We start from the raw sequence: 25222 nt of genomic DNA on the forward strand, positions 1-25222 counted from the left end.
ATTAATCTCTCCTAATGGACTTCTTGAGGGTCAAGTGAAAAGAGAAAGCCATTCACTAAATCTACAACTGTCACATCCAGCATCTTGAACTAACTGCACATCATGCAGCAAGACGTGGCCATATGTACAGTAGAAAATTTATACTGTGGCACACCATGGGTGATTTTTTTTTTAATTCAAAAGATATTTTTCACAAGAGATTCAATAGAAGACGGTCAATCTGTGAAGATATAGTGGTGTAAAATTCCTACTGGTGCCTCTCTGTGTTTAAAAATGCATATGCCTAATGCACGTCAGCCAAATCTTTGCATTCTCTCTTATAACTTAGTTTTATTCACAGTTCTACTACGTAATTCTCCATAGTACAAGTCATTGGAAAATTAGCAGTTTGTTATACCTTCCAGTTTTTAATGGAAATCTCGTCTTCAGGACACAATGAACACTACTTGTTTATTGCTAAATTATCCTATCTTTCTTTTTTTTCTTTCCACATTAGCATAGCTATTAGCTAGTACATGGCCTCAGAGCTTCAAATCACAAACTGAAAAATCAATGTGTGAGATAATTAGATGTTACCTGTGGTTTATGCTAGACTTGTATCACTAATTCTAGCAACATACACATTTGAGACTCCAGAAACTATTACATTCCACAGAATGCAGCCTTGCCACTTGAATGAGAAGTGCTGGTTTCCCAGCAACTGCTGGCTGATGCACTTCAGCACTGCAGTCTTATGATCAGAAATCAATTTGGGGTCTTGAAGTGATTATAGAAATATAATCTTACTTGATCAGCAACAGCAATAAAAAGGTAAGACAATTTTTCATGAAAATGAAAACATTACTAGCAGAAATACAAGAGGCCCCCTGATGATCACGTAGCTCTTATGTGAAAGCAGCCTCAACTTGGCACTGATAATTAGTATCATTATGAAAATTTCAAGCTAGATCATGAATGGTGGCTGAGAAACACTTGGCAAGGCTGAGGAGTTGTGGGAGCAAAGGTGGCTCTAGATCATCTTTGCATTTTCCTTGATTGTGGGGCTGACTGGGGGAGAGCTGATTTTCAGCGTAATTTAGAGGAGCCTCAATGTTGCGCGAAGGCTACATCTGCACTACAGTCAGGGGTTGTAATCTGCAGCTCATGTAGATATACCCATGCTATCTGTAATCTAACTAACTAGCTCACTAAAAATAGCGGTGATGTTGAATTTGCATGGGCTTCAGTGTAGGCTGTGCTCGTGTTGATAGCCCACGCTGCTGCATCCTCACTGCTATTTTTAGTGAGCTAGCTAGATTACAGCTAGTGCAGGTATGTCTATATGAGCGTGAATTACACCCCAGCTGCAGTGTACACATAACATAAATTATGCCCAATTGCCCATTATCCTAGGGGCTATTCCGGCTTCCGGGCATCACCATGCGTCCTGTCTCCAAGGAGAATTCCCTGCACTAGAATCCAGAAAATCTGCTACACCTTATGTATACTACCCAGTGTATACTTCCAAAGGGGAGTCCACAGGGAGCTGGTTAAGGATGCTTTCTGATTTCTGTGCTGCCAGAGTGGTGTAAAACAGTTGGAGAAGAACAACGTAAAGTAGAAATGCTGAAACAAGGATATATGGTTATTCTCTTTATTTATAAAGTCAAGGATTGCACTGTTCAGTCACATTAATGCACAGTGGTTTGCGATCGGGGCGATGAAAGTCAGGCCTAGAGTTTTTTGTTGTTTTTAGGAAGACTTGCCAGGAGTCATTGATTTTTCAGGAGGGGAGAGAGGGTTGGTAGGAAAATGCTACTTCATGAAGCTGTTTTTTTTCCATGGTTGTGGTGTGCCTGCAGTCACCATAGTATTGATATTTAGCACTTATATAGCACTGCATTACAGGGCAGATTTTCCCATACTGTGCACCATGGGGAATGTAAGGGAGTGTCTGTCAGGGAGGTGGTGGTTATAGTTCCCTGATTCTGCATGCTACTCAGCACCAGTCCTGGCCATGGCACGCATTAGTATACTCATGGGACCTTACACCAGATGAAGGTCAGTGAAGTACAGAGTAGATACAACACACTCCTACCTAGGATATAGGGTTGGGTGATGGGGTGGCTGGTGCAGGAGTTAGCTCAAGTTTTATGTCAGTGGAGAGTTTCCTTCCACCTCCACTGAACTCTCTTTTGAAGCCTTCTTAAAATGTGATGACAATTCATTGCAATTACAAGTAGGTAAGAGACTTCATAGCAATGAAGCCCTGCACAGCTGGAATTTAAACAAACAGTAGTACTTAAAAAAAAAAAAAACTCGCCTTTTCTTTAAAAAATGGGTTTGATTTTTTTTTTTAAATCAGAATTTGCCTACATTCTCGGTTACTGTGTTTGTGGCCTTAATGTTTTTACACAAGACACAAAAGCAAGGTGAGTAATAAGATCAACACTATCATCTAGCCAATGGTAACATCTTATTTCCAGGATGTCAGTTATCAATAACAATAATGCAATCAACAAGGATTACAATACCAACCATGCCCCAAGGTACTATATAGCACATGAAGCTGCATGAAGCACTCCAATAAAAATTATAAGCATAAATAAATAGATATGATTAAGTTTAAATATAAACAAAACTAATGACTAGCTAAGAGCAACCACATTCCAGACTGGGACAATAAACCAATTAGAAGCATATTTGACCTTTTTCTGCAATTTATAATTGGAACAGTTTATAGAACACTTTAAGTTGCTCTCAACAGTGTCTAAAATTAATGAAAAACAACATATCTGATACACGCTAACCAAACTCAACCTAAGACAATATAATCTTTTCCTAGCACCTCTACTCATGTGAATTCTGGGTAAAAATGGAGCTGTATCACATCCTTTCCATTTTAACGTCTTGGATAACTGTCATTTCCCTAAGATGAGGGGGAGAGAATTGCTTGCCTACCAGCAAAAATTCTCCTCAGGCAGCTTGGCGGCTTTTGCTGGCTTTTGTCTTTTCCTTGAGCCTTTTGCCCAGTAGCTCCCCTGGAATATATATTCAGTTGCAGCCTGGGTCCAATGATTCCTCCCCTTCAGTTGAGGGTGTGGGCCTCTACCTTTGAGTGAGCCTAGAATTGTCTGACTCAGTACCTGCAAATAGTCCACTGGAATATATTCTTGTAAAAGGAGTATCTGAATAATTCCAAGAAAAGGAAGAACTCCTTGGATCCAGCAGTACATTTTCAACATAGAGGCCCTGAAAAGCTTGTTTCCTCAACTTTAAAAAGAGGGGCATTGAACCTCTGCGTATTCTGGAACTTTTGGTGCCAGGATTTTTACCAGTGGTTCTCCTCCCTGTGAGGTTACCGGAATTTGGCCAAGACCTTCATCTATTGTCATCCTTTAGAGAATCTGAATCCAGAGCCAAAGTCCAAAAGATAATGCCTTGGAGCAGAAGGGTATCACCAAACTCACCAAAATAGTCTGTGATCTCTCCCAAACTTTCTGTCAAAATGATCTTTTAGGGAATGAAAGTTTCCTCTGTTAGGCCAACTAATTTTATTCACAGAGGGACTGTGATATCTATATTTGGGATGTCTCACAGCTTCCCAGAGGAAGACTATTAAAAAACAAATTCATGCATTGCTTTAGATTCTCTGGCAATGTCCTTGTAGAAATTAATAGAGGAGGCCATTAGATTATCTAGGTTGACCTCCTGTATTTCACAAGCCATTGCATTTCACCCAGTTAACCCTGTATTGAGCCTAATAACTTGTATTTGACAAAGCATATCCTCCAGAAAGGCATGATCTGAAGCTATCAAGAGATGGAGAATCCACCACTTAACTTGGCAGTTTGTTTCAAAGGTTAATCACCCTCATTATTAAAATGTTGTGCCTGATTAGTGATTTGAATGTGTTTGGCTTCAACTTCTAGCCATTGGTCTCTTGTTATGCCATTCTCTGCTAGATTAGGGAGCTTGTTTGTATCCAGTATTTTTTTGCTGTGAAGGTACTTAAACACTGTAATCAAGTCATCTTAGTCTTCTTCTTGACTAACTAAACAGATTGAACTCTTTAAATCTTTCACTGTAAGGCATTTTTTCCAGCCCCTTGAATACTTTTTGTGGCTCTTTTCTGTACCTTCTCCATTTTTCGAGTATCCTTTTGAAAATGTGGACATCAGAACCATAAAAAAAAACATTCCACTATCGGTTTTACTAATGCCATATGCAAAGGTAAATCAGCTCTCTACACCTGCTCACTACTCCCTTGAATATACATCCAAGGATTGCAGTAGCCCTTTTTGTCACAGAGGGGGGCTTCTTTCTGGATGTGAACTGCCTCTTCCCAGGGAAACCAATTCTCACAAAATTCAGCTGTATGGACACCATTCCACTGAAGGTGTAAATGTCTGTGCCAAAAACAAAAAAAAAACACCCTCCTCTACTGCGAACCACTCAGTTACAGAAGAAAGATGAGTGAGGGGCAAAGTCATGGAGACCCAGGGATTTATCATCCCCTGCTTCCCAACCTGACTGCATCTTGCTCTGGACCTTTATTTCTGCCTGGGCTCAGTGCTAGCTGGTCTGCCTCCCTGGCCCCTAGCCAAGAAGAATGTAGCCAACTGGGGAAGTAATGGGGAGGAGAAGACCTGGTCTTCATCCCTCTCTTACTTAGACTTCCCAAATGGAAGGCCACTAAAGCATGTCTGGTCCTTCCTACATTAATGTACTCTTTGCTGAGTCTCTGCCTAGGTCAAGGCAACTCCCACATAGGACATGCCTGGTGTCTGTCTGGGAAAGCCACTGTATCTTGTAGGTTTATCTCTCCCTCACTGCAGGATCCAGAGGAGGCCAGTGTCATTTATATGTAGGCTCCCAACAGATCCCTTCCCTGAGGATTTTCCTGAGGATGCCCATGGAACTCTTCAGAAAGGTGTCACAGAAAATATAAAATAGCCCTGGCTTTATCATCATTTCCTGGAAACTTCTGTGGGAACCAGAGGGAGCCAGTGTCTCTTACAGGCCTGCCATTGGTTTACCCACCCCTGTCCCCAGTCCACCCAAATCCACTTTCTCCCACAGTTCCAGTTCTGGACTTATGCACAGCAAGCTCCAGAAGGTTCTGAGGAGGTGAGTGAGTGGTGCCATGAAGGTAGTCATCTGCACTCCTGCACAGATCCACCTGTGGACAGTCCCTTCCCCGCTTGTATCTGGGTGGGGGGGAAAGAGAGTGGTGAAAGTCCCAAACACTTGAGACTAAACTGACCAATAGGAATATGCACTAAATGACCTAGTAATGTTTTTCATCATGTGATTTCTTGTTCAGTTCCTTTCCCCAGCAATTTGTTCAATTTTATTCGATTTATTTAATTTCATTTATTTTTGGATAAGGTAATATACTAGTGTCTGATTTAAAATTGTAGGATATTTTAATTGGGCATGCTCTGCTCCTGCCTTCTGATTCAGTTCAGACACAGTTCAGACTCCACTGATTAGATATCCACACTGTGCAGTTTATTACAGATCTTCGGTTAACACCTTTACAGTTCCATACAGCAATACTTACAGCAGTGATACTCAGACTGAGGCTTGGGAGCCACAAGTGGCTCTTTAATGTGTCTCCTGTGGCTCTTTACAGCACTTGATATTAAAATATTATGTGATTTAATTATTAACCTATCTAAGATATTAACCAATCAGGATGCTTTTACTATATTCGCCAATTATAGAATACTTGGTTAGTCATTTTTGCTGTGAGAATTATATATAATTCTCACATATCACATGGGTGTAATGTATACATATATATAATGTGTGTGTGTATATATATATGTATTAAATGAAAGAATGAATTTACACTCCTGTGGCTCTTTTAGGTAATGTTGATCTCTAATTTGGCTCCTGAACCACTGAGATCTGAGTATCAATGATTTACAGTGTCACTTATACCATCACCCCTTCCCCAAGGGCCTGAGAGGGGAAGAGATCTCCCTTCCTTCAGATTTCTCTAAACTTAGGCTCAGTCAGCCCTGCTCCTCTCCTTGTACTTTCTTCCTGTGCCTTTTTATCAGTCCTCAGCAGATGGGCTAATTAATCCCTTAGCATGCCTAACCTGGTTAGATAATTACATTCGGTTCCTCCCTCAGACCTCTCTGGGGGATCTACTTAATGTCCGAGTGATCAGAGTGCTGGCTCACCTGTTACTTCCAAGCACTTTATCACAGATATGTTAAGCAAAAAGCCCCAATCCTCTAAAGTATATTGCTAAGATTTATTTCCAAATTAAGCACTTTGAGGAATGAGAAATACCTATACTGTCAATTATTGTTGTTCCCAAGGCAATGCATTTCTTTTCAAAGCTACAAACTCTTTTAAAATTGAATGAAGCAATTTTTGCTTTCATGAGTTTACCCACTCAGCATCCACCCTTTTCTGTTCTGTGCTTCAATCTGAAATATTTCTGGACCATAATTTCTCCCAAGCAAATAACTAAGAAAGTTAAACCTCACAGCCAAAACACACTGGCAACCTTTTAACACCTTATTCTTTTAGGAGAGTTTAAATTAGGGAAAAGTGTGTTTTTTTTTAAATTTGATACAAAGAAAGTTTATTCTTTTAAATGATTTGATGCACTTAGCAGGTTTGAATTATGAATTAATTGTATCCTTTGGTACAAAAGATTTTGTAAAATGCATTGCGGGTTCCGTTATTAATTTTGCACATCTGATCCTGCTTAAATTGTTATGACAATGTTTTGTTTACATATGGCAAGGAAATCTTTGAAGGCTTAATATTTTAACAATTAGATACAGATGAGATTAATGCTGTAACTTCAAACGAAAACAAACTCCAAGCATACTGATGTACCAAATATTTGTCTGTTAGGAGAAGTCACCACAGGGGATCCAAAATGAGGGCAGCAAGTCTCCAGAACCTCCTTTATGAAAAAGGATCATCTTTTCCTTTCTTGATCAAGAGAGACTCAGAAGTGACACAATTTAGATTTGAAAAGTAGAATGTGGTAGAATTGCATGGAAAGAAACCTTTCAAAGAAAGAGGTGAACACATTAGTATTCTACAGAGAGTATTACACAGTGAGTGATGTTCTGTACATTGACTGGTGGCTACTCTCTATGATGTATCCTTCCCAAATCACAGCTTCATGGTCTGTCAACTTGGACAATGACTGTACCAAACTTCCTGGGCTGAATAGCCTTTTCTTATTCTGAAAATGTAAAGGCTTTCATGTTCCATAACCTGTTCAGCCTTGTTGACGTGTTAATTCTTTTCACTTTCACCTAGTTACAAATACTGCATGATAATTTCTCAGCCTGGATCCTGGGAATCATTTTTACTTCTAATATATAGTGGACAAGTAAAATTCCATCATAATTTGCATAATTTGCTTTGCATCATAACTGCCAATCCAAAGTTCATTTTGAAAATATACATTAGGGACATATTGTAATTTTCCTACCGGCTCCATGTATGGAATAGCATCTTACTGCCATGTCCCAAAAGTAGCCCATGAAGCGAATTGCAACTCAAAGTGTACGTTTGTCTACACTGCACACTGCTTTTGGCAGGGTGTAGTGCACATACTCATTTAGTGCCCTAGCGTGGGTATAAATAGCAGTCTGGACCATGGCAAATAGAATAAAGACATGCCTGAAGGGTATGGATATGTACATACCCTACATTGCTCTCTACTTGCCCAAGCCATGCCTCTCCAACTACATTGCTATTTTTAGCAGCGTAGCATCCACTGCCTCCCCACTGCACTGAAAAGCTCCAGCAGCAGGGAAAGGCTCTGGAAGCAGGGAGAGATTCTGGCAGCAGGGAGCTGCTGAAGCCTTTCCCCTCTGCCTCCCTTCTGCCAGAGCCTTTCATTGGCACCTATAGCTACACACCACAATGTGGATGCTGCCTGCTTTGCACTGTGGTGTGTAGCTACATGTATGTTACATGACAACTCCAGTGGTGTGCTGTGTGGACACAGCTAAAAGAGTCACAACCTGCCTTTCAGTTCTACCCCTGCTCCAACAGGGACAGCCCTATGCTCAGAGCAGTGCACATCCTCCAATGTCCTGACCCAGTGTCTTGGAGGGGCATTACTAGGGCTCCATCATTTCCTAGCCCCACCCACCCCTCATGCACCTGGAGAGGTGGCAGAGGTGCAGTACAACATAGCTAGTTGGCACAAGGGAGCCTTATGTCCATTTTTACCTCCCCCCTACATGGGTGTTGCAGGATGGGCCAAGATCTGGCCCTTAGTTTTACATCATTTGTGAATTCTACTTAAGCTGCCAAATGCAAAATGTTCCAAGACACTGATTTCTAGCCAAAAAATCCACGAAAGAGATTTTCAGTGTTTTGAATAAGCCTACTTCCTTTGAAGAGGTTAATTTCAAGAGTCATGCAATGGTGTTCTCCTTGCCTGCCAAGCATGCATATGTTTATTTAAGTTTAGTAAGCAGTCAATCAGTACATAAGCAGTTCTTAAACATATCGTTTTTAAGGCAGGAGAGCAAGGCATTTTGTTTTAATAATCGAATATTTTTCCCTAGGAGGAAGCAGGTATCTCTGAGGATTATCAATACCTAAGGCAAAGTAGAGCAAAGAGTAGGTTGGTGATCCATTCTTTGGGCAGATATTATTGTATCCCATATAGTAAACCCTGAAAAGCTCCCAACACAAAGAGACACACAATTTTTACAAGGGGCTAATGAAGTAATTGTCTAAAATAGATCATTTTTGTAATCTTTCAGAGCTGTAATCTCAATTCTACTTATTACAGGGTATGCTCTCCAGTATAGGTCTTTGTTAGTGGCGCAACAGCAGAAGACAATCACCAGAGAAGGCCAGCTCCCCAAGTCATCAGTGAAACCAAGTCAGTTTACAGAATATAGTGTATTCCCTGGCTTCTGGAATCAAATGCATACCACACCAAAGAGAATCAAATTAAATCTTTATATAATTAAACCTGGAGTGTTCTTGTGAGCAGTCAAAAGCTTGCTCCCATCTCATTCTTCTAATTAAAGACAGACAGTATATCATTCTTTTCCCCTTAGTAATTAGTTACAGTAGCGGACCAGAAAGATGCTGCTACTGAAGGTGTATTCAAGCACTCTGCATGTCTGAGAGAGTCTTCATCATGCATACTGATATCCTCCTTAGAAATAGTAGGCTACACTCAAAACAATCCCATCTACATTCTTCCTGAAAGGAAATATTTGCACTTTGTTAAAATATAATGAAATCCAGCCTCACTGCAAATAATTTATAACTATTTAAAATAAACATTGAGTTAAGCAGAAATGAAGAATGCAAATAGAATGCATATGACACTAGTAAATATGTCCATACCACCCACTCTCTAAGGGTAGATTAAACAGAACGTACAATGGATCAGCTGCAAATGGATGCCTCTCATCTTAATGATCCTAAAATAAGTTAAATGGTTTAGCCCATTTAGCATCATATGAAAACCAATTCACTTCCATTCCTTGCAGAAGACTAAAAAGTTACTTCCATATATGGTGACAGGTTTTAGAGTGGTAGCCGTGTTAGTCTGTATCAGCAAAATAACGAGGAGTCCTTGTGGCACCTTAGAGACTAAAAAATTTATTTGGGCATAAGCTTTCATGGGCTAAAACCCACTTCATCAGATGCATGGAGTGAAAAGTACAGTAAGCAGAATATATATCATAGCACATGAAAAGATGGGAGTTGCCTTACCAAGTGAATTACCCCTTCTTGTCAACTGTTGAGAATAGGCCACTTCCCCCTTAATTGAACTGGCTCATTAGCACTGACCCCCCCACTTGGTAAGGCAACTCCCATCTTTTCATGTGCTATAATATATATTCTGCTTACTGTATTTTGCACTCCATGCATCTGATGAAGTGGCTTTTAGCCCACAAAAGCTTATGCCCAAATAAATTTGTTAGTCTCTAAGGCGCCACAAGGACTCCGTGTTGTTTTTACTTCCATATATGTCACTTTCACAAATCTGAACCAGCTAATTAACTGATATTATCTCTTTCTGTTACTATTTAACAAAAACAGAGAAAGAGAAAACTTCATTTGTTATTCATTTCCCATAAATAATCACTTGCAGCTCATTCTTGTTTTGAGCTAAACATCTGCCATCTACTTTTCTTTCCTTTTCAGTGTAATTTCCTTATGTAAGCTTAACGTCAGCAGACATTATATTGCAGGTCTGTGACAGTTTAACATACTTATGACAGAATAACAACAGCACTGTTTATATTGTTGATATTAATAAGACATTTGAAATTAAATATTTAGTATTTTGGTTTGTGTTTCTGTTGATTGGTATAAAAATTTAAAGCAACCAAAGAAAGAGTAGAATCCCACAAAAATTAGATCAAAGGTTGCTTTATTTTATTCATATTGATCAGGTTCTTGCTTTTGAAAACATGACCAAGGACACAGTAATAGTCAATCAAAGTAAAATGTCCTTTCTAAATTAATATATATTTACAAATCATGTTAAAATAAAACTTACTATTGACTTATGTTTACGGTGTTGTTGTAGCTGTGTTGGTCCTGGGATATGAGAGAGACAAAGTAGGTGGTACGTTTTACAGGACCAACTTCTGTTGGCGGAAGGGACAAGCTTTCAAGATTAATTTATGATCTTTTAGAATACATATTCATCCACAGTGTCTTTGTACGCTTAATGACTTAAGGTGTCAAAATAAATCAACAGCACTGATTTGACAGGATTTATCTATCAAGCATGGGCTGTATAAAAACATGTGTAGATTTTATATAGTTTAGCATAGCACTGCTGGTTTATAGAAATATTATAAAAAACCCTAAAATATGTATTGAAAAAGATACTCCTAGCTGAGTATTATTTTTTGGTAGCATAGCAACAACATATGCTAAAATGAGTAAAGATTTACAACAGGGACTATGGAAAGGCAAGATGATTTGAAAATAATGAACACAAATGATAGAAGAGGTTAACAGTAACAGATGCTGAGAGAAATTTTGGAAGATTAAAACTGATGAAGAAAGCAATAATAGTAAAAACAAAGTTTTATATTTAAATTATACCAGAAGATGGGTTCTTTAATTATGTTTTCCAGGGATATCAGGATAATAACAGCAAAAGTACTGAGGTTATTTCACTGTTACTGTGACCTTAGGCTATACAGTGTACTACAAAATCACAGCCATGAAAAATTATGAAAACAGGTCACATGATCCGGTAAATCATGCCAGTTTTCAAAACTAATATAATGACCTTTTTTGTTGTGTGCCATAGTGTACCAATGCCAGATGCACTCTGTGATGAAGGCAGATGCAGCAGAGGAATGTCAAGCTGTAATGCAAAGAGCAGCGGACTCATAGTTGGTAGGGTTCCCAGTTTTGCCTGAGTAAGGCCTGTTGCATTGGGCAAAAACCAAACATTTATTCACTGATTTATTTACCTATTATTTCACAGACCTGGTGTGATTATTTTTATTAATGCTGTAGAGATCACAACCATCAAAGGCAGGAAAGAGGTTAAATGAAAAGGCAACAGTTACAGTGTTAATATGAGAGAAGAGTGGTACATTAATCAGATTAGTACTAAACAAGAGGGACTCACGGAAGAAGGCACAGAATGATTACAGGACTGAAATATAGATGGCAAGCAGGAGTGTCCTGAGAGGCAGATGACTTTTATGGTATACCGAACACCTATCTGTAGACAAACAGTCCAATGAGTAAAATTCCAAATAATATCAATGATTTCAATGTAGTGACCGACTTTTTGAAAATGAAGTGTGTAGGGGAAACGATCCATGTCATCTACTAAAATTTGAAGTCATCATTCATAATCCTTTCTGCTCCTAACAGAACTGTATGTTGTGAAACTGGGTTCACAGTTCAATCCCCCAAACTTCTTTTTTAAGAAAATACAATATTCTTACTCAACATTCATCTACTCAAGCAAATACTGGGAAAGACTCATAGTCAGCCAGGCAGGAAGTTAGTTAATAAACTGCAGGCAAAATCTGGATTTATTTTATTATAATTATAATTAATAATGTATTATGGTGATTATGGTTTGGCTGAGAATAAACAACAGGGCAGCCTGAGCTGAGCGTAAAATGACTGCCAAATCCTCTGCACAAGTAACAGATGGTACAAGCGTTTTAAGGAAGCTCTAAACATAAGAATGCTGAAACCATGTGAAAAGGGGTTCATGTCAAGCACAGTGCAATAAAAATGCATTCGAGCTGGGTAGTGACCAAGGCACATAAGAGGTACATTCATGGAGAACCAGCCACTTAACTTCTTGGACGTGACCCCAAGCACATGGCTTAATTTATGGAGAGATTCACAGAGATAAAATGTAACTAAATGGAATGCTTGGCCTGAGGTCTGGCACATTACTGAGAAAGGATAAAGTTAAAGATAGTGTTGGAGGAAGAAAGATGGGGTGACCCACTTCTGCTAATTAGTGTGAAAGTAAGGAAAATGTCATAGCTTTTTGATAGAGTGAGCCAAATTCCGTCCTGAGATAAGTAGAAACAACTTGATTGACTTATAAAACGGTTGGATTTGGCTACAGTCGGGCTTTTTATTTTCTGGCTACACAGAATGGCTTGCAAATCATTATCACTCACTTCTAAATTATTTTTCTACTTTCCAGGGAATTAATTAATTCTGTTTTCTTACATCTAACCTGCTTTAGTTTATATTACTTCCAAAAAGGTTCAAACTTTAAGAATGCACCTCAGATGCTCTCCTAGTGAATCCCAAAAGGCAACAATAAGAGTGCAGGGTAGAAGGGCAAGATGATAAATAAAAATATAATTCAATCACAAAACGACCACCAGCTACACACAAATGCACACCCACTTCAAAAGATTCATCTGCTCAAGCTGGAACTTTGCTTGCACCTCAGGAAAGACAACAGCAAATGATCCATGCAAATGGGACTTTAAAGATAAGAAGTGTCCAAGTAAGAAAATCTACAATACAAGAACCATGGGACTATCTTAAATTCTGCTGTTTCCAATGTCTCTTCATCCATTTCTCTGAGCTGACATGAATCATACAGTGAAATGATCTGCTATAATGAATCTTTTGAGAGCTTTGTGTATATAGCATTATGTAAGCAACTCTTGAACTCTGACAGACATATTGGATGTTCATGTGTTTAAACTTGTTATAATGTTATGAACAACCTATAAGTTATTTAGAAAGAACTCTTTTGTGCTAGGTTTCCACATGGGTTGGTGGGAAGGGGAGAACCTTCTTCCACTAGTTGGCTGTCTGAGAGTCCCAGGGAAAGAGGCAGAGGCCAGCTGTAGTTGCTTACTGAGTAATCATTAACACCATAGGGCTGCTTCTCCTCTTCTTACACCACTGTACCCAGACTGACTTCATTGCAGTGAGTCCTCTTTTAGCCATGTATGTGAGAGGAAAATCAGACCCAGTGCATGCATCTGTCATAACTAGCATTTTCCCCAAGAGAAACCATTAGCCCACCTGGCTGGAGAGCACTGTGCTGCCAACTGAAGAATACAAAAAGTCATAAAGGATACAAAGGAATTAAAGGTGTCAGGGAAAACCCAAGTGCAATTTCCATCAGGAACTTGGAGGCACTTTCAGCAAAAGTTGTTGGCTGTAGTAATGGAGAGAATATAGAAAAAAGCCCTTCCTGGATGCATGCTAATGTAAAATATCTATCGGCAGTAATGTCAAGATATTTTCTCTCTGCACATAGCTGCCAATGAAGTGCTTTCCAACTAGGTAGGCAGGGGCAAAAAGATCATGCAGTAACGTCATGAAAGAGGCATTATGGCAAGGCAACTGGTACTTTACTCTCTCTTAAGGAGTACATATATGTCCTTCATAACCTCAAAAGGCAGATATATAGGACTATAGACCTCCCACCTAAGTTCCCTGTAGAAGCTATTCAGTGCCACACAGGTGCTCGAGGGGGGACCTGCTGCAGCTGTGGGAGGGGCGCCTATCCTCCAGCCCCAGAGCTGCTGTGGCACAAAGAGGAGCCTTTCCCCCCCCCAGCCCAGGTGCTGCTGTGGGGAAAGAGAGCTGAGGGGAGTTCTCTCTCCCTGCCGTAGCCCCTGAGCACGCTCCTGTACCCCAAACCCCTCATCCATGGACCCACCTTAGAGCCCACAACCCCAGCTGCAGCCCTCACATCCCTGCACCCCAACCCTCTGCCCCAGCCCTGAGCCTCCTCCTCACAATCTGAACCCCTCGGCCCCACCCCCACCACATGAATTTTGTTATGTGCATAGATATGAAGGTGATGTGTCACACTTCACCGCCATATTGGTGCACATAACAAAATTCATTCCACACCTGGGTGGGAAAAATTAGAGTGAGCACTGCCTCCCACATGAAAGTATAGCATGTAAGTGGTAAGTCAAACCTTAATATAAAGTCGTTTTCTCCCTCAGGGTATGAAAGTAATATCCACAACACTACTTGAGGATAAAATCAAACTGTAAGTACACTCACTATGATAAAGTATGGAAATCCATCCCACCAGTCAGAGCAAGGGTCACACCAATCTTTGCATTGTTTTTTCCACCTAGGCTTAGTCCACCTAGTGCACATTGTTGAAATGCACAATAATTTATTTTCATTTCGTTAGAATGATCAAACACAGCTCGCTTGTGCATCAGCTTCCATTTTGGCAAACATGAGTTCTGTGGTCACAAGAACTCATAAAAACAAACAACCGTTTTTGGCACTTGAACATCATATTCTCATTCTGCATGGTGGCATAGGATATACTTACAATACATATAAAAAACTAATTTGAAGGACCATTATTAAAGTTGCAAAGTTAGGAAATGCCAAAATTAAGGTTGCTCAGGCAACCTTAATTCAGCCCCCATCTGTATATGCATTATCATATAACCTTTAATTACATGACCACTGACTATTTTTTCCACAGAACCCCTGCCTTATTTAGTGTTCAGGAGGAACTTAGTGATCAGCTATTCAATATTTTATTTTCTTCTTATTGTTTAATGTCTGGCTCTGTGCCTTATTTATTGGTCACTATTCGAACGCTGCCCTGAAGACAGAATTATTAATTTCCCCAGGGGCTTTTCTATGGTGCTAATCATTATAGTATCTGAATGTTTCACAAACAAGTTAATTTATGTTCACATCTGTGAGGCGAAAGGGTGGTATTATCCCCATTTTACAGATGGCAAACTGAGGCACAGAGAGAGTAAGGTAAAAAGTTTCCACTAATTTTGTATTCCCAATTTAAGATGGCCAGGACCTCATTTTTTCAGGTTATTTAGCATTATACAGCTCTTTATATGTCCAAAGTACATCTCCCATTGACTTCAGTTGTGAGTGCGGAGAACTTTTGCAAATCAGACCACAGAGTATCAAATCGGCACCCAGAAAATGAAGAACACACAAGGAGTGGTGACCTGTGAAAAGTGTGGTTTAAGTGACTTGCTCACAGCTACTCTGCTGGAGTGCGGGGATAGAATTCAGTTCTCTAGTGCAGCATTCAAGTGCCTTGACCATGAGACATTCCTTTGTCTCCCTGAAAACCCCTGCCTCATTCACTAGACACCTTCCAACCTCTTGAACAAATGAAGCAAGAGTCTGACAGACACTGTCTCCTTTACTACACACCCCAATTCATCCCTAGAGCAGACTGATGCTGTGCACTGAATGAGGCTAAGGCTTTTCAAAGAAAAGGTCACCATAACTTTTTTAACATGGGGAAAAAATTGTGTTCAGTCCAAATGGTTAAAATTTGGCAAACAGGTAATTATAAGAAACTGAAAATGGTCTTATAATGGGAAATGTCTAGCAACCTTAATAACTGGAGCTGCAGCCAGTCCCCCCGAATAATATAGACTAGCAAAATATTTATGTACATAAATAGTATATAGAAGACATCCACACATATATTATGAAACACAATTTCTAGAGGTGTTCACAAACCAAAATCCCTGACTGGAGTCGAGAGCTTGGAAAGCTAGCATGATCTGGACCCTCACTCTGCAGTGGATTTGAGCTAAAAACCTGGGTCAGATTACTTCTGAAATTTTGGGTGGTTTGAAATTGGTATCTGAATGTTGCAGCGTGGGCCCATCTCTAACAATTTTGAATACCTAATGCTAAACTCATCCTGTCTCTCCCATCTTCCAAACTTTTTCTTACACATGAAATTTAAGCTGCTTCTCCTCACAGTCAAGGCTCCACACAAGTCCATCCTGACTACATCTCATCTTTCATTTCCTCCTCCTCCCTCCCTTATTGCCTAAGAAAACTCCAATCAAATTATATATATTCCTCTCCTACTCTTTCCTTTGCATTTCCTTCAATGCTTGGAATTCCCTTCCTTCCCTAAATGAACCTCTCTTCTTAGATTCCTCTTTAAAACAAACTTGTTTGGCAAAGTCTATCCATGGTAATTCATTTACAAAAGAAAAGCATTGAAAGAAAAGTAACCGCACCTCCAGATTAAAACCATCTTTTTGTACATTATATGTATTCGTTGACTAATCCAGACTGTACGAGCCTTGCATCATGAACATGTTTTCCTCAGACAATTTAGGAAATTATAAATAATCAGAAATCCCAAGGACGGATTGACCTCATAGAGTTGGAGGTCATGGGAGCTGCTTCAGCTAATTTGCTGGGTTTGCAAAACCAGTACAAATTTGTGAATCTTTCCCGCCCCCTGATAAAACCCTCTCTTTGTTTCCCCTAAAGTGAAACTTGATTTTTAAAAGATGGACAAAAACCACACCCTGAATTCTCAACACTGCCAAGCTCTGCAGCTGGATTTTGTCTCTGGAATGGTCTGGACTAAAATCCAAGCTCTGCACAACTCTGAGCTCTGCAAAAGATGGGTTATGAATTTAGACCCAGACTTGGTGGCTTGAGTCCATCTCTGAAAAACATATTTTTTGGCTAAAGGAAAAGGGATATAAGATCCTCTTCTGAACGAGGCTTGCACAAGTGAATCTCTGGTATACATGCTGGGCTGGACTGTGCCTGGATTTTGCACAGGTACACAATGAGAGGATGATGCAAGGAGTCTTCTCCCTTTTGCACACCTGCACAGAAGCTGGTTATAATTTCAGTCCCTGCATCCACAGAGGCTGCTTTCTTCTAGCATCCCTGGGGGTACAAAGTAGATGGAGAGCTGAGCAGAGTTGACACTAGAGCTCTCCATGGAGCATTTGGTACTATGCTGCTCCAAAAGCAGGGTGGTGGCCATCTTGCACAAATGAGTCCTGTATATATTGCTTCCTGCCCCCAGCTCTGCTCCTTCCCTTCTCCTCCTTTTCCCTGTGTTAGCTTTTCACTTTGCCAGCTCTGTGCACCATTTTCACTCTATTTGTTTTTCCCATGTATCCCTGTTTACAAGACTTACCATAAAAAATCATCATGTCCTATTTCGGAGAGTTTAACCCCCAAACTGCACCCCCATTCTGGACTCCTTGACGTTCTTCCCCCATCCTCACAAAATGGATTCTTCCCCCATGTTCTCTTCCTTTTGACAGACTCTTGTTCCCAGGCAGACTTTTTTCCCCACTTACTGTGGCATTAGGTCCTCTCAATCCTGAGGGCTAAGATCCCAATGAGCCATGAATCCTGCCGTCATCCACAGCTACTCAGGAATAGCTTTGAAATGCTGGCAGGTCTGAATGATGATCAGACCTTGTCTGTAAGCTCCGATAGTTTTTATAGGAAAAAAAGGTGTTACCTGTCAGCATCCACTGTCACATCATGCACCCCTCTTTGGATTACGTCTCGGGAGGCAGCTAGGTCTGGTATTCGGTTCAGACTTCTTGTATACAGGTTGAGTCCTCCATCTGTCATGTACCTGAAAATAAATGTCTGGCCAATCAGTAGGAAATGGAAACATCTGGCAATTATGTTTTGTTCTACAGCTAATGGGCTGTCGAATTCAGAGCTCAAAGTAAAGATTTTCCCACCTTATAGTACTTTTGTATTAATACTATCAGGGTATCGCCTTTCATCGCACTGTCTCCCTCACAAAGAGATTAGCCTCTGCCGCCACTCTTGTTATTTCTCTAGGATTTTTTGCCTTGTTTGTGTTTAGCACAGGAAAAAGAGTTGTGCTAAATCTTAAAATCTTCCAGGTCCCTTCATGAATCTGTCTTGCATTTTACGATGCTGGCTGAAGGCAATAGCACCAGAATTAAGAAAAAGCATAGTCCTGATAAAAGCAAGCATTTCCATCAGAAAGGGCGAACAGAAGACAGAGCTTACGAATCTGACTTTACAGTCCTTACTCTGGTGCAATCAGATAGTCAGCTATGCCAATAGTCTTAATTGTGCTCATGAAAAATGGAGGCTGGCTTTTAAAAATCTGACCATTTATGCTGTCATCTTTCCATGTGGTGGCTTCATACTGCTTTCTTCATGTTGTACTGAATGAAATTTATAAGGCTAAAAATTACAGCAACCAGTGTGGTGCTGCTTAATGTAAACCACTAAAGACTAATTAAAGGTGATTGAACTGTAAGCCGCAGCAAGAATTTCTGAGATTCCTACCTAAAACTCAGTCATATCTTTAGGGGCTCTATGGTCTTTAATTAAGCACCACCACAAACCTGTGTAACCCTCAAGATCTATGCATTACTCTCCCAAGAGACCCTATTATCATATTGCCTTGTCTCCCATGCTCCCCCTTTCCTCATCCCATTCCTGGGTTGTTGTCTCATCCTGTTGTTCTTGTCTTAAGTGTAAGATCTTTGGAGAAGACGCTGCTTTTGTATAGCACCATGCAGCTGTATGATACTCAACAAGTAATAATATCAGGCCAGTTGTATATTGGTTCAGTCCCTTTCGAGTCCCTCTGAGAGCTGTTCTAATTTAAGCCAATTGCCACTGGGTTCATGGGGCTAATACAGCAGCCTGGGATTACCAGAGCACATGGCCACTTTGCCAGCAGCCAGGAAGAGGCGGCACAGAAATGGCTATGCCAATTGTATGCCACTGAAGGAGCCGCCTATGCTAAAAAGATCCTGCCATGGCTAGCTAAGCTGACTTTTGAGCAGCTTGGCACAGATATTGCAGCGCCAAGCTGCTGCAGTGCAGCCAAGGATTGTGGCTTTAGTTTGTGAGCCCCTATGTATTTTTTGGCAAGCGATACCTAAATTCTGCAGGTTTCAGAGTAACAGCCGTGTTAGTCTGTATTCGCAAAAAGAAAAGGAGGACTTGTGGCATCTTAGAGACTAACCAATTTATTTGAGCATGAGCTTTCGTGAGCTACAGCTCACTTCATCGGATGCATACTGTGGAAATTGCAGAAGACATTATATACACATACACCATGAAACAATACTCCTCCCACCCCACTCTCCTGCTGGTAATAGCTTATCTAAAGTGATCATCAAGTTGGGCCATTTCCAGCACAAATCCAGGTTTTCTCACCCTCCGCCCCCCCACAGACAAACTCACTCTCTTGCTGGTAATAGCCCATCCAAAGTGACCACTGTCTTCACAATGTGTATGATAATCAAGGTGGGCCATTTCCTGCAGAAATCCAGGTTCTCTCACCCCCTCACCCCCCTCCAAAAACCACACACACAAACTCACTCTCCTGCTGGTAATAGCCTATCCAAAGTGACCACTCTCCTTACAACCTGCATGAAAATCAAAGTGGGCCATTTCCAGCACAAATCCAGGTTTTCTCACTCCCCCACTCCCATACACACACAAACTCACTCTCCTGCTGGTAATAGCTCATCCGAAGTGACCACTCCCCCTACAATGTGCATGATAATCAAGGTGGGCCATTTCCAGCACAAATCCAGGTTTTTTCACCCCCCCCCCCCACACAAACTCACTCTCCTGCTGGCAATAGCTCATCCAAACTGACCACTCTCCCCACACTGTGCATGACAATCAAGGTGGGCCACTTCCAGCATAAATCTAAGTTTAACCAGAACGTCTGGGGGGGGGGGGGGGAGGAAAAAACAAGGGGAAATAGGCTATCTTGCATAATGACTTAGCCACTCCCAGTCTCTATTTAAGCCTAAATTAATAGTATCCAATTTGCAAATGAATTCCAATTCAGCAGTTTCTCGCTGGACTCTGGATTTGAAGTTTTTTTGTTGTAAGATAGCGACCTTCATGTCTCTGATTGCGTGACCAGAGAGATTGAAGTGTTCTCCAACTGGTTTATGAATGTTATAATTAAATTCTAAATTCTGCAGCAATTTTGAGTATATTAAAATGCGCCGGGGGCGGGAAGGAGGGTTGTTGTTTGATTTTTTTTTAATTAAACGTGAAAACATCCACAACATATGTCCCTTTGTTAAGAAGTCATTCCCAATCTGAAAAGTACTGTAAATGTGCAACCCCTTGGTTTCAGGCAGTCTGTCTGAAGACTCCAGAAGATAGCACTGTGCTGGATTATGTTTGATTCACACATGGAAGGTTTCCCTCACAACCATAGACGCTAGGTTTTTTTTTGTTTTTTTTTAATGAAAGCTTAGATTCTGGAGCAAATTTATGGAGCAGGTGATGAATCATGTAGTAAATCCTGTAGTTGTGGAACTGCACATTAAATACAACTGTGGCTAGAACACAACCCGGTCTGTAAGGTGTCCCCCTCATATAAATAAGGGCCATGGTAGAGAGGCTTAACTTGTGAAGCAGGCCTTCCTCGCACTAATTCCTAATTACTGATGGATTCTTATCCCCAAGTGTTTAAAGTAATTAAAGTGAGAATGGGAGAGGGAAAAGAGATAAGTCTTTACATACCTCAATGGATCTTGACTTTTCAGAGCATATTAATGTGTATTTTAATATCTACTGTACCTACAGTATGTTAGCTGACCACGTTACTACTCACAGTATATTGAGTCATCCTTACTACCAACGTAAAGAAAAATCACACAACACAATGATTTCATCATTTTCTAATGTGATAAGCTAATTAATACATTTCACATCAAGCATTGCAAAAGCTCCTCCTCTCTTTTTTAACAAAGCACAAGTATAACATACTTTTCTTTATGGAAAAGGGAACTTCAAATATCACTGTGCAGCATTTCACACACTCCTTTCTACTTTGATACAGCAGGCACCACTAAATCATTCTGAGCTGTCTTCTTCCTCTTCTTTTTAGCTCATTATTTAAATCCAGGCAGAGGCATGGAACCTCACATAAGACGGCCAGCAATGCCATAATGTGGATAAGTTGTTGGAATAATACATCCTGTTTCACCATCATCCATTCTTTAACACTTGTACAGAGATCAGTTACATCAGCTCCCCATCATGCTTTGTCTTCCACAGGCTGGTGTGTAGAATTGCTGCGGTTGTTATTGAAAACAGTTCCCCATACCACAGAAAGGCAGGCAGGCAATATACTAAGCTAGACATTTTCACATCCACAGTCACTTGCAGAATGGGTTGTGACACTAACCTGCCCCATCAAAGTGCCTCAACTGTGACCTGCAGAGGCCATCTCTAGGGTTCGAGTAACTCAGTCTCATGTCCATTCCACCTTTGATATCTCTGATAAGATTGTCAGCAAGAGTCCCAATTTGAGCTAAGTGTGATGTGACATGGTCAAATGTCCCCTAAGAATTAGATTCAGACCAACAACTAATTTCACTTAAGCCACTGAATAGCCTTCAGATGTTAACAATCTTTAAATCACTTGTGATTAATGGGCTGGATTTGATCTACTAGGTATAAACTGGTGAATTATGTCCCATAATTTCCTGTGTCCCATGTTTCCAGTTGTCTGAGCAGACAGAATTACTGTGAAGCTCTGATGTCCACTAAAAGCACCCTGGAATATTATAATGTGCCCTGTACATAAGACACCCTTTAAATTGCGCTTTGCCTGCTATACACTATCTGGTACATTAGGAAGCAACAAAGAGTAATTCAAATATTGATAATACTGAAAATGAGGCCTTTTGTCTTAAATTATATATTGGAATTTCTAGCCCTCAAAGCAAATTCTTAGAGTTTAAATTACTTAATACAAATATGCCTAAGTGGCAAATGAGTATAAGGCTCCTGTCTGAAGTCCCAAAGACAAGAGTCTCAGAGATACCCACAAATCAACCTGGAATATCATCGCTAGCACATTTGTATTTAAAATAAAAAACATTAAGAAGGTCTTTTTAAGTGGAGCCAGGACATGGAATCTCTATATGCAAAAATTACAGTAGTCTACTCTCACCATCCGCTTGAAATCAGTCCCTGAAAATCAACTGAACAAACACAAATAGGATGCAGAAATGAAAATAATTGTCATCCATTGCTCCTGGGTTAACCAGAAGAAAATAGTGACTGACATATTCCTATCTCCAAGGATATTCCTACAGGTCAGAAATGATATGCACAGTTGAAGAACTGAGGTAAAGGCCAGTTACACAAGACTATAACAGACAGCATCTGACATGCAAACAGCAAAAGTCAGGCCTGTCAGCAACTGCCTTTCATCAGCCCCATCTGAAAATACAATATGTCATCCAAAAAAAATGTGAGAAAAATACTGAAAAAGCCCCTAAGGCACAATAGAACAAAACAGGTTTTACGAAACAGTTGTGGAAACCTCAATAAATACTTTATCTTAATGCCTCTAAAAACCTGCTCCTGCTCACCCTGAAGCTAATACCAGAACTCTCATTGACTTCAATAGGGGACAAACAATAGTTAGAACAGCACTACCATTTTGTTTAAGTATTATGTAGTGTCCACAATTCTACATTTACCAGGTTAGATTTCTTTATACAAAATCCACTTCAATTTGCCCTGTCCTGCATTAGGGTTTTGGCTGGGTAAAATGCCACTTACCCACTATTGATGTCATCTGTTCTGAGGCTTTTCCCAAGAATGTCTCCATCACTCATGTAACCGCCAACGTCAACTTCAGAGGACACGTCCAGATCACTGCTTCCTTTTTCATTCATGTCAATCTGTGACATATTCCCGAGGCGAGAAACAGCTGCTCGGCGAAGAGGTGTGGTATACATGAATCGTGAGGGGTCAGTATGTATGAAGCGACCAGCACTACTGCGAGGGTAACCACTACCTAAGGATGGGGCATCTCCTGCCTGGAGGCGAGGACTGGCCTGGCCAAGCCTCCAAGTCACAGGCGTGGATCGGCTTGTCAAGCTTGGTATACTTCTCCCATTCACTTCGGTTGTCACAGTGCTGTCAAAAGTTGTCTCCAATGTGCTGCCAAACAAAACGTAGAAGTCAATTAATTGTGCTCTCTCTCTCTCTTTCTGAGAAATAAAGATGAGCAAAAGTGGCACGGATAGGTGGTGCGTAGAAATGTAAACCAGGTATATAATAACCCAACACTTTTTTCTCTACAAGATTTTTTTTTATTTGTACACATCAGAGATTTAAAACTGTAGACAAGCTTCCAAATGAGTCCTGAGATATTATTTACAGAAGGGTAAACATAACACTTACATCAAATTATTATGACAAGAACCCCAGACACACAAATATTATCTGTGTGAATCTGAATATTATCTTCACAAACTGCACTGTTAATTTTCCCTTGCAAACCTCTAATGGTAAGCCTGCAGGTCTTGACTGCAAGCATTGTTCCACACTCCAAAATGTAAGGAGTCCATGCACAAATAGTACCTGTGGCTAATCTGGGTCCCTCTAAGGCTGGACATAGTTTCTTCCAAATTCTGTCGCAGATCTGCTATATTCTTTACTGTTCGCATTCTTCTTGTTTCTGGGTCTTCCCCTGAAAGAAAACAAAAACAATAATATAAATTCTGTGTGGGTGTGCAGTCACGTGCACATATGGTATGCGTGTGTGTGTATACAAATATAGATATAAACTAACGTATGCACGTGTGCAGACAACTATATATATGATATAATTTATATATGTATACACATACATATCATACGTATCATTTAAAATTTGAATATACACAAGCTCCCAGAGTGTATTTGTAGATGTGTCCATCCATCCACCCACATACAACATGCACACACCCATCCTGCCAATAATATTGCACGCACACACACAGCAAGCATAAGTTTTGTGGTGATTAAAAGCTCATTTTAAAAATAGCAAGTTAGTGGAGGGGTCTCGATAAGGCTGAAAAATTATGAATGTTACTCAGACTTACAGCGTTTTTGTTTTGTCCCTGTGGGGATTGTGGAGACTAAGGCCCCGATTTAGGAAAACATTTAAGCACACATTTAAAATCTATCACTATTCAGGAAAGCACTTAAGTTAAGCCTATACTTAAGCACCCTTCCTCAGTAGGGATGCTTTCCTGAGCTGGAGCCTTATTTCCCATAACCCTCAGAGTGGACATAAAACACTAAGTCCCAATAAAATTCATATATTTATAGATTTTAAGTCCAGAACAGACCATAATGATCATCTAATCTGACCTCCTGCATGACAAAGGCCACACGGTTTCACCCAGAAGTTCCTGCATCAAACCCACAATTTTTTGCTATACAAAAAATAAATAAACCCACAAAGATAAAATGCACATAGTGAAATACTGTGTTACCCAGGAAGAATGTAAAAGCCTAACAAATAATATCAAATATAAAATATAATAATAACAAAAATTACCAAATATTTAATATACATTAAAATCAGAAATTAATATATTTTTTAAAATGGTTTATCTAGCAGTTTTTGTTTATTTTAACATAATCACTTAACTACCCTGTATTTGCATTTCTTTTCTTTTGAAGAGTATAGTATTAAATAACATAGAGTATCACAGATTTTGTGGTTTATCACACCCAGAATGTTGCCTATGACAGTGTCCCATTTGTGATGCTTTGTGGTGGGTGGGGGTGGACATAATTCTAGCAATTTGTACAATTCTGAACAAATGGGGAAAACTATTCCTCCCTGACTCCAGGACTGATCATTTTATGCCCTTATACATCACCTGATTAACCCCAGTTTAGTCAGCATGCTAAAATGTTATCATCAGTGATGAAATTGTAAAATCCTTTAAAAATAGGTTAAGTATTATTTAACTCTAAGTTCAGCATTTCCCTGGTAATTCCATCTCAGGATTCTGGTGATATTAAGCAACTGCTTTGGCTTCGATCTCATATTTGCTGATGTCAGGAGAACACCTTGTGAATCTGAATTCAACATGACACAAAAGAGAAGGTCAGAAACACAAGGGGAGAGAAAGGACAAGGTGATAACAACATAATCTTATGTTTACTCAGTAAGGCATGTACA

The 25222-nt window shown here is 40.0% G+C and overlaps 1 protein-coding gene across 10 annotated transcripts in view; it reads right to left on the reverse strand.

The window, feature by feature from the left end:
- The window catches only part of NAV3 (neuron navigator 3), a 352628-nt gene that overhangs the window by 128191 nt on the left and 199215 nt on the right, over nucleotides 1-25222 (reverse strand). For all 10 annotated transcript variants that reach the window (XM_027819622.3, XM_007057255.4, XM_027819623.3 and 7 more), the window contains 3 exons: nucleotides 23626-23734; nucleotides 22819-23202; nucleotides 17732-17851 (listed from right to left, as the gene is read on the reverse strand). In XM_027819622.3, the coding sequence (XP_027675423.2) occupies nucleotides 17732-17851; nucleotides 22819-23202; nucleotides 23626-23734 (613 nt within the window). The remainder of the gene's footprint in view (nucleotides 1-17731; nucleotides 17852-22818; nucleotides 23203-23625; nucleotides 23735-25222) is intronic.

This window comes from Chelonia mydas, chromosome 1 (genome assembly GCF_015237465.2).
Source record: "Chelonia mydas isolate rCheMyd1 chromosome 1, rCheMyd1.pri.v2, whole genome shotgun sequence".
Lineage (NCBI taxonomy): Eukaryota > Metazoa > Chordata > Testudines > Cheloniidae > Chelonia > Chelonia mydas.